Raw genomic sequence first — 11,261 nt, forward strand, 5'->3', positions numbered from 1 at the left:
TGACGTCACCGCCACTTGGTGGCGAATGGCGGTTGTTGTTGTGGTGTGGATGTGCGGTTGGGTGTTGACAGTGTGCGTGTGGTGCCTGTGATTATTTGTTTGTGAGATCACTTGGTCTGGTGTCTGTGTAACTGTCTCTCTCTCTCTCCTCTCCACTTCTCTCCATGTCACAGTCAGCATCACCGCCGAACCACCGGCACCACCACCACAACAGTCGCCACAACAATCGCCACAACAATCGCAACAACCACCGTCGCCACCACCAGCAACCGCCATCCCCTTCTCTCCACTCGCCACGACCACCGCCATCACCGCCACCTCCCCCATACTCGCCGGAGCCGGTGCCGCCGCCGGCGCCATGGGAGAGGTTCGCCTCCAGCCCAAGGTGTGCAACCTCGCGGCCGAGGCCCGCGCCATCCGCCAGGCCGGCGCGACTGAAATGGAGCCGCAGCCGCAGCCGCAGCAGCAGCAGCAGCCGCAGCAGCAGGCGGTGACTGACAGGGCTGTGGTCCTTGCATCTCTCCTGGCAAGCGCCGGGCCGTCCGCCCGGCGCTACCACAAGAACCGCGCTCGCTCTCTGCACCAGGGCTTGGCCGGAGGCGGCGGAGGCGGCGGAGGCGGAGGAGGCGGCGGAGGCGGCGGAGGCGGCGGAGGCGGAGGAGGCGGCGGAGGCGGCGGAGGCGGAGGAGGAGGGGCAGCGGCGGTGCAGTTGGCGGCACAGCTGCACTGGCGCCACGGGAAGCTGGCGGCGCTGCGTGGTTACGCGTTTGACGTCCCCACCAGCGTGGAAGGCAGCGAGGAGAGCGGCCGCGGTGGTGGTGGAGGAGGTGGAGCGGCCAGCAACAGGAGCAGCAGCTGTGGTGAGGGATGGTGGGGGGTGGTGGTGACGGTGGTGGTGACGGTGGTGGTGACGGTGGTGGTGGTGGTGTAAGTGGTGGTGGTGACGGGGGTGGTGGTGGTGGTGGTGATGGTGGTAGTGGTGGTGGTAATGGTGGTGGGGATGGTGGTGGTGATGGTGATGATGTTGCTGATGTTGGTGGTGATGGTGTAAGTGGCGGAGCCAGGAGATTGAATCTCTACCCTCGGGGCTCCTCCAGAAACAACGAAAAGCCACTACGGGTGGCCACGTGGAATGTTCGAACGCTCACTGCGGAGGAGAGGCTGCCACTCCTCTGTCGGGAGCTGGACCGGTACCGCCTGGATCTATGTGGCATTCAGGAGGTCCGGTGGACCAGTTCTGGCTCCTGCCACCATGTGGGGTGGACAGTCCTCTACTCGGGGCAGCAGACTGCCAAACAACAGGGTGTGACTCTTCTTTTGAACAAAAGAATGAAGGGGGCGTGGGAGCGTGGCGGTGAGGTGTGGGAAGCTGTAAGCCCCAGGCTACTTTGGGCTCGCCTTCCCATCAACCGGAGGCGAGGAGTGGTGGTCGTGGTTACTTATGCCCCCACCGAAGATGAACATCCGTGGAGGGATGCAGGCAAAGCCGATGAGTCAGATGCCTTCTGTGACCTCCTGTTACAGGTGCTGGCTAAAGTGGCCCCTCGGGATAGAGTCATCATGTTGGGTGACTTCAATGCCCGAGTTGGTCATGATGCTGGCACCTGGTCTGGAGTGATTGGAGGGCATGGGCCAGATCAGCTCAATAACCACGGTAGGAGGCTGCTAGATTTTTGTGCAGCCCATGGGCTTGTAATTACCAACACGCTGTTCCGGCATCGGCGCATCCACACAACATCATGGATGCATGCCGGGTCCAAGCAAGAACATCTGCTGGACTACATAGTGACGGACCAGCGGATGCGAGCCCATGTCCTTGACACCAGGACCTACCGTGGAGCTGATCTGCCCTCTGACCATCGACTAGTCATCTGTAAGATGCGCCTGCCATTCTTCCACTCTGGTGGAGGGTGTACACCCAGGACCCCATTCCAACCTAAAGTGGCCTGGTCTCAGTTATCTGATGAAAGTTGCAAGCGAGAATTTCATCATCGCTTGTGGCTGGGATTGGCATCGTCCCCCACTCCTCCTGATGTCGAGGGTAAATGGGCGAGGTTTAGGACTGTGACTCATGCAGCTGCAATGGCTGCTTTGGGTACGCGGTCCAGACCTCCCCAGAGACCCTGGCTGACAGAGGAGAGGTGTTCAGGATGGTTGAGAAAAAGCGACAGGCCCACTGTCATCGGCTACAGAATCCCACGTCAAAAGAATGAGGAGGCTTACCGCAGCCTTCGCTCGGAGGTTCTGAGAGCCGTGAGGCGCTGCAAGGATGGGTGGTGGTCGCGGGTTGCTGAGGCGATGGAGTCTGCCTCAGTGGCCCGTGATCACAAATCTCTATTTAACTCCATCAAAAAAGTAACCTACAGCACCACACCTATTACCATCATTAGGGGAAAAAACGGTGATCCAATCTCCGACCCCCAGGAACAGGTTTGCAGATTTGCTGAGCATTTCTGTGAGGTCCTGGGGGAGGGAAAATCCCTCAGCCAGGAAAACATCGTGGCACAAAGTGAGGATGACCCTGCTGAGGCTGCGGTGCCTCAAATATTGGAAGAAGTCACCCCCTGTGAGTGGCTGGCTGAGGTGCCATCTTTTGAGGAAGTACTGAAGGCGATCCGGAGTCTGAGACCAGGAAAGACAGCGGGCAGAGATGATCTCCCAAGCGAAATGCTAAGGGAGGGTGGCGTTTGTGCACAGACTGCCCTATATGACATCATAACAACGGTCTGGACCACTGGACGGGTTCCGCAGGATTGCAAGGATGCCCTGGTGGTCCCCCTTTTTAAGAAGGGGGACCGCACAGACTGTAACAACTACAGGGGCATCTCACTCCTCAGTGTGCCGGGAAGGTCCTGGCAAGAATTATTCAGCATCGCCTTGCCAGGCACGCTGAGGAGAAGCTTGCGGAGCCCCAATGCGGTTTCAGTAAAGGGCGGTCCTGCACAGATGCCATATTTTCTGTCCGTCTGCTACAGCAGAGGTATAGGGAATTCCAACAAGACCTACATCTCTGCTTTATTGACCTGGTCAAGGCCTATGATACCATCAGTAGACCTGGGCTCTGGGTTGTTCTTCGTGCTTTTGGAGTACCTGACCCTCTGCTCACGATCATTAAGGACCTTCATGATGGTGAGCGGGCCCGGGTAAATCTACGTGGCCGGGAGTCAGAGCCATTCCCTGTACACCTTGGGGTGCGACAGGGATGTCCTCTGGCTCCCACATTATTTAACATCTCTTTTGACCACGTAGTTCGTGAAGCCTTCAATAGCTGTACCGGGGGAATCTCCATATGGTACAGATATAATGGGAGGCTGATCGATGCCCGGGTGCGGTCAAGGGATGGCTCCCTATTGCTCAACCACGTTATGTATGCTGATGATTTGGTAATAGCTGCTCAGTCAGAGGAGGAGTTGGAGACGCTGCTGCTGAGACTGGAGCGTGCCACTAAGATGTGGGGCCTTACCATCAGCCCCACCAAAACTAAGCACCTGCCTGGGTATTTTGTACCATCGGACACTCCACCCCCACAACTTCTAATCGGTGATGGGGCAATTGTGGAGAGAGTGGAGAGTTTCCCACACCTGGGCAGTGTGCTTATGACTGGCTCCAGTTTAACAGCAGAGGTCTCACTCCGAATCAGTCGAGCGGCAATGTCTTTTCATCGGTTGCGTAACGCTGTGTGGAAGCTACCTGGTCTGTCGCTACGCACTAAGCTTCAGGTCTTCTCGGCCACGGTCATTCCCTCCCTTCTCTACGCTTGCGAAACGTGGACTCCCCTAATGGAACATCTTCGCCGGTTAGAAACATTTAGGCTGGCCTGCCTACGATCCATCCTGGGTTTAACCAGACTGGATTGTGTGAGGAGCTCACAAATCCTTGAAAGATCTGGGCAAGGTCCCATCGGTGAGCTCCTCCGGCGGGCAAGGCTGCGATGGCTGGGTCATGTAGCCCGCATGCCCAGCCACCGCATACCGAAACAGCTTTTGTTCGGCCGGATTGAGGGGGCTAAGCGGGCGCGGCACTGGGTAGAGAAGAGATGGAGTGATGTGGTACAGGAGGACGTGGAGCTGAGTGGACTTGCCGATGACTGGTACCAGCGGTGTCAAGATCGGCCTCTGTGGAGGAGGCTCGTGAAGGACGCTACTGGGCAGTTGGAGGCAGTCGCCCTCCAACAACAACGGAGGGCGGAGGAGCGACGCTCACAACAACGAGCGGAGCGCCGGGTGGCTAAAGCACAGCAGGTTGGCACAGTAGGGGGCACAGGTGGTGCATCAGCCAGTCATCTCAGTCAGTCGACCCGTGGCACCTGGGTCTGCCCCGTGACCTCCTGCCAGCAGGCGTTCGACACTTCACGTGGTCTCAGGGTGCACATAGCCTGGCACAAGCGTCGTGGTGACGTCACCGCCACTTGGTGGCGAATGGCGGTTGTTGTTGGTGGTGATGTTAGTGGTGGTGGTGGTGATGGTGGTAGTGGTGATGTTAGTGGTTGTGTGGATGGCAGTTGTGGTGATGTTGATGATGTTGGTGGTGGTGGTGGGGAGTGGTAGTGTAGTGTATAGTGTACTGTAGTAGCGGTTAGCGCCACGCTGCGCTATGAACCTGGCGACCCGGGTTCGATTCCCGCTCACGGCCACCACCACCAGTGACGATTATCTGAACCGGTCCTGGGCCTCCCCTAGGTCGACTCAGCCTCAACTGAGTACCTGGTGTAGCTGTGGTGTGTAGTAAACATCGCTAGCACTGGGGGAGAGACAAAGGCGGCCGAGCGTGGTGCTGGCCACCCACCCCCTCGTGGGCCGTGCCGGCCTTCATAGGTGCTCGCTAACAGCACTTACCCCTACAGCCTGTGTGAGGCTACACGGGGGATCTTTGTCTTTGGTGAGTGGTGATTAGTGCCTGAGTCTCTCCCCTCTCCCCACTCTCCCCCCACTCTCCCCCCCCCCCCCCCACTCTCCCCACTCTCCTCTCTCTCCCCACTCTCCCCCCACTCTCCCCCCACTCTCTCCCCCCACTCTCTCCCTCCACTCTCCCCCCACTCCTCACCACTCTCCCCACTCTCCCCCCACTCTCTCCCCTCCCCCCACTCCCCCACTCTCCCCACTCTCTCCCCACTCTCCTCTCTCTCCCCACTCTCCCCACTCTCCTCTCTCTCCCCTCTCTCCCCACTCTCCCCCCACTCTCCACTCTCTCCCCACTCTCCCCCCTCTCTCCCCACTCCCCCCACTCCCCCCACTCTCCCCACTCTCTCCCCTCTCTCCCCACTCTCCCCCCACTCTCTCCCCCCTCTCCCCCCCACTCTCCCCCCACTCTCCCCCCACTCTCTCCCCACTCTCTCCCCCCTCTCTCCCCCCTCTCTCCCCCCTCTCCCCCCTCTCCCCCCACTCTCCCCACTCTCTCCCCACTCCCCCCACTCTCCCCCCACTCTCCTCCCTCCCCACTCTGCCCTCTCTCTCCCCTCTCTCCCACTCTCCCCTCTCTCCCCACTCTCCTCTCTCTCCCCACTCTCCCCACTCTCCACTCTCTCCCCACTCTCCCCCCACTCTCCCCACTCCCCCCACTCTCCCCCCTCTCTCCCCACTCCCCCCACTCCTCGCCAGGTCACAGTGAACGCCGCTACTACCACCACCACCACCACCGTCACCGCCCTCCCTCCAGCCGGTCGGCGCTGAACCTCAGGAGAGCCACGGCCATCGCACCACCACCACCACCAACAACAACAACGACAACAACAACGGCACCACCAACGACAACAACAACAACAATCGGCGACAACAACAATTTATCGGGCGACCACCAACACCAGCACCACCACCCCAACCACCACCACCCCAACCACCGTGCCCCCGCCACCACCTCAGTGACCCAGCGCCATCGGAACCACAGGCAGCAGCAGCAGCAGCATCATCAGCATCATCAGCAGAACCAGCAGCAGCAGCAGCTGCAGCAGCATCATCAGCAGCTGCAGCAGCAGCCGGTGACGGCGGTGGCGGCTGTCAACTCCGAATGCTACGGGGTGAACCTCGTCCTGGCCGCAGCCGGCGCCGGCAACTCGAGAGACTTCGCCGGTGGTGGCGGCGGTGGCGGTGGTGGTGGTGGCGGTGGTGCGACAAGCAATGGATGGTCGTATCTCCGTACCGGTGCCGGTGGTGGTGGTGCCGGTGGTGATGCCGGTGGTGGTGGTGGTGGTGGTGGCGGTCTGTGGCGAAATGAGACCACGGTGTGAGACGCTTCGCTCACACACACACAGTGTACACACACACACACAGTGTACACACACACACACAGTGTACACACACACAGTGACACACACACAGTGTACACACACAGTGTACACACACACACAGTGTACACACACACACACACAGTGTACACACAGTGTACACACACCGTGTACACACACAGTGTACACACACAGTGTACACACACACAGTGTACACACACACAGTGTACACACACACACAGTGTACACACACACACACAGTGACACACACACAGTGACACACACACAGTGTACACACACACACAGTGACACACACACAGTGACACACACACAGTGACACACACACAGTGACACACACACAGTGTACACACACACAGTGACACACACACAGTGTACACACACACACACAGTGACACACACACAGTGTACACACACACACAGTGTACACACACACAGTGTACACACACACACAGTGACACACACACAGTGACACACACACAGTGTACACACACACACAGTGACACACACACAGTGACACACACACAGTGTACAGACACACACACAGTGTACACACACACACACAGTGTACACACACACAGTGTACACACACAGTGTACACACACACACACAGTGACACACACACAGTGACACACACACAGTGTACACACACAGTGTACACACACACAGTGTACACACACACACAGTGACACACACACACAGTGACACACACACAGTGACACACACACAGTGTACACACACAGTGTACACACACAGACACACAGTGTACGCACACACAGTGACACACACAGTGTACACACACACACACAGTGTACACACACACACAGTGACACACACACAGTGTACACACAGTGTACACACACACAGTGACACACACACAGTGTACACACACACACACAGTGTACACACACAGTGTACACACACACAGTGTACACACACACAGTGTACACACACAGTGTACACACACACAGTGTACACACACAGTGACACACACAGTGACACACACACAGTGTACACACACACAGTGTACACACACACAGTGTACACACACAGTGACACACACAGTGACACACACACAGTGTACACAGACACAGTGTACACACACACAGTGTACACACACAGTGACACATACACAGTGACACACACACAGTGTACACACACACAGTGACACACACAATAACACACACACAGTGTACACACACAGTGTACACACACACACAGTGTACACACACAGTGTACACACACAGTGTACACACACACAGTGTACACACACACAGTGTACACACACACAGTGTACACACACAGTGACACACACAGTGACACACACACAGTGTACACACACACAGTGTACACACACACAGTGTACACACACACAGTGTACACACACAGTGACACACACACAGTGACACACACAGTGACACACACACACACACTGACGCAGAGACACGTGGAGACACGCAAAGACACAGAGACCCAGACCTCCACAGAGACACAGACTCACACAGAGACACAGACTCACACAAATACACAGACTCACACAGAGACACACAGAGACCCAGACTCACACAGACTCACACAGACTCACACAGAGACACACAGAGACCCAGACTCACACAGACTCACACAGAGACACAGACTCACACAAATACACAGACTCACACAGAGACACACAGAGACCCAGACTCACACAGACTCACACAGACTCACACAGAGACACAGACTCACACAAAGACACAGCCTCACACAGAGACACAGACTCACACAAAGACACAGACTCATACAGAGACACAGACTCACACAGAGACACAGACTCACACAGAGACACACAGAGACACAGACTCACAGAGACACGCGAAGACACAGAGACCCAGACCTCCACAGAGACCCAGACCTCCACAGAGACCCAGACTCCACAGACTCACACAGAGACACAGACTCACACAGAGACACACAGAGACCCAGACTCACACAGACTCACACAGAGACACAGACTCACAGAGACACACGAAGACACAGAGACCCAGACCTCCACAGAGACCCAGACTCACACAGAGACACACAGGGACACACAGACTCACACAAAGACACAGACTCACACAGAGACACAGACTCACACAGAGACACAGACTCACACAGAGACACAGAGACACAGACTCACACAGAAACAGACTCACACAGAGACACAGACTCACACAGACACACACAGACTCACACAGACTCACACAGAGACACAGACTCACACAGAGACACACAGTGACCCAGACTCACACAGAGACATAGAGACCCAGACCCCCACAGAGGCCCAGACTCACACAGGGACACACAGGGACACACAGACTCACACAGACTTACACAGAGACACACAGAGACACAGACTCACACAGAAACACAGACTCACACAGACTCAGACACACGCAGAGACACAGACTCACACAGAGACACACTCACACAGGCTCGCACAGACTCACACAGACTCACACAGACTCACACAGACTCACACAGAGACACACAGAGACACAGACTCACACAGACTCAAACAGACTCAAACAGACACACGCAGAGACACACAGACTCACACAGACTTACACAGAGACACACAGAGACACAGACTCACACAGAGACATAGACTCACACAGAGACACAGACTCACACAGAGACACAGACTCACACAGGGACACACAGGGACACACAGAGACACACAGACACACAGGGACACACGTGGACACAGAGACACACAGGAACACACAGACTTACACAGAGACACACAAAGACACAGTCTCACACAGAGACACAGACTCACACAAAGACACAGACTCACACAGAGACACAGACTCACACAGAGACACAGACTCACACAGAGACGCAGACTCACACAGAGACACACAGAGACCCATACTCACACAGAGACACACAGAGACCCAGACTCACACAGAGACATAGAGACCCAGACCCCCACAGAGACCCAGACTCACACAGGGACACACAGAGACACACAGACTCACACAGACTCACACAGACTCAGACTCACGCAGAGACACAGACTCACACAGAGACACAGACTCACACAGAGACACAGACTCACACAGGCTCGCACAGACTCACACAGACTCACACAGAGACACACACAGACACACGGGGAGGGTAATACCGACCTTTGAGATGGTTGTCTACAAATTGCGGCCTTTAGTGGCTGGTCAAGGAGGCTTTTGAAGTGACTGAAGTCGTTTCTGTTCATGAATGGAGCAACTGATGAAGGAAAATGATCGCTTTGCTCACCTACTCACTCACCCACACTCACCCCACTCACCCACTCACTCACCCACACTCACCCCACCTACCCACTCACTCACACTCACCCCACCTACCCACTCACCCCCACCTACTCACTCACCCCCACCTACCCACTCACCCACACTCACCCACACTCACCCCACCTACCCACTCACTCACTCACACTCACCCCACCTACCCACTCACCCCACCTACTCACTCACCCCCACCTACCCACTCACCCACACTCACCCCACCTACCCACTCACTCACCCCCACCTACCCACTCACCCACTCACCCCCACTCACCCCCACCTACCCACTCACCCACTCACTCACCCACACTCACCCCCACCTACTCACTCACCCACCCACTCGCTCACCCCACCTACCCACTCACCCCCAACTACCCACTCACCCACCCACTCACCCACTCACTCACCCACACTCACCCCCACTCACCCACTCACCCACCCACACTCACCCCCCCACTCACTCACCCACTCACTCACCCCCACTCACCCACTCACTCAACCACCCACTCAACCACCCACCCACTCACCCACTCACCCACCCACTCACCCACCCACTCACTCACCCACTCACCCACCCACTCACCCACTCACCCACCCACTCACCCACTCACTCACCCACCTACTCACCCACTCACCCACCCACTCACCCACCCACCTACTCACTCACCCACCTACTCACCCACTCACCCACTCACCCACCCACTCAATCACCCACTCAACCACCCACCCACTCACCCACCCACTCACTCACCCACCTACTCACCCACCCACTCACCCACCCACTCACCCACTCACCCACCTACTCACTCACCCACCTACTCACCCACCCACCTACTCACCCACCCACTCACTCACCCACCCACTCACCCACCCACTCACCCACCCACTCACCCACCCACTCACCCACCCACTCACTCACCCACCCACCCACTCACCCACCCACCCACTCACCCACCCACCCACTCACCACGTGGCCTCCAGCCTGTGACCCAGCTGTGTAAGCAGGAAGTGAAGTTTTTTAGTGCGGCTCATTAATATTCATGTGGCAGCTCATGAATTATTAATCGAAATTATGTTAATTAGCAGGATGTTAATTATGGTAATTAATGCGTCACGCGTACCACGTGTATTATAATTTGGTGCGATGTTAATTACGGTAATTAATGTGGTACCTATGATAATTAGTTCCTGTGATGGTTATTATGATAATGATCCAGTAATCATTGTGATAGGTACATGTTATGATAATTAGTGTAATAACTAATAATCAGTATGGTATTGAGTAACTATAAGCATTTTAATTATTATTAATGACTTTATATATTAGTAGCTGTGTTGTATTTTTGTATTTCTCCGTTCTGTAATTTAAGTTTTTTTTTAATTAATAACATCAAAGTCGTCATTATTATTATTTACACACAAAGACTTGAGTGGTGGACTTGTATCCTTCAGTGCTGGCAATGTCCACGTTGCTTTGCCAGGGCCATGGACGTCCCATTGTTCTCACCTGATGGTGGTGGTGGTGATGATGGTGGTGGTGATGGTGGAGGTGGTTGTGGTGATGATGATGGTGATGATGGTGGTAGTGATGGTGATGATGGTGGTGATGGTGGTGGTGATGATGATGGTGGTGGTGATGGTGGTGATGGTGGTGATGGTGGTGGTGATGATGGTGGTGGTGATGGTGGTGGTGATGGTGGAGGTGGTGATGATGGTGG

The 11,261-nt window shown here is 55.8% G+C and overlaps 1 protein-coding gene across 5 annotated transcripts in view; it reads left to right on the plus strand.

Annotated features, from left to right (window-relative positions):
- Window positions 1-10,968, plus strand: part of LOC116958789 (uncharacterized) — a 35,929-nt gene extending 24,961 nt beyond the window's left edge. For all 5 annotated transcript variants that reach the window (XM_076057498.1, XM_076057497.1, XM_076057499.1 and 2 more), the window contains exons 12-13: window positions 174-860; window positions 5,598-10,968. In XM_076057498.1, the coding sequence (XP_075913613.1) occupies window positions 174-860; window positions 5,598-6,223 (1,313 nt within the window). In that variant the 3' untranslated portion in view covers window positions 6,224-10,968. The remainder of the gene's footprint in view (window positions 1-173; window positions 861-5,597) is intronic.
- The last annotated feature ends 293 nt before the right edge of the window (window positions 10,969-11,261 follow it).

The sequence above is a fragment of the Petromyzon marinus genome, chromosome 83 (assembly GCF_048934315.1).
Source record: "Petromyzon marinus isolate PM22_M1 ecotype Great Lakes invasive population chromosome 83, UKy_Petmar_22M1.pri1.0, whole genome shotgun sequence".
Taxonomy (NCBI): Eukaryota; Metazoa; Chordata; class Hyperoartia; order Petromyzontiformes; family Petromyzontidae; genus Petromyzon; species Petromyzon marinus.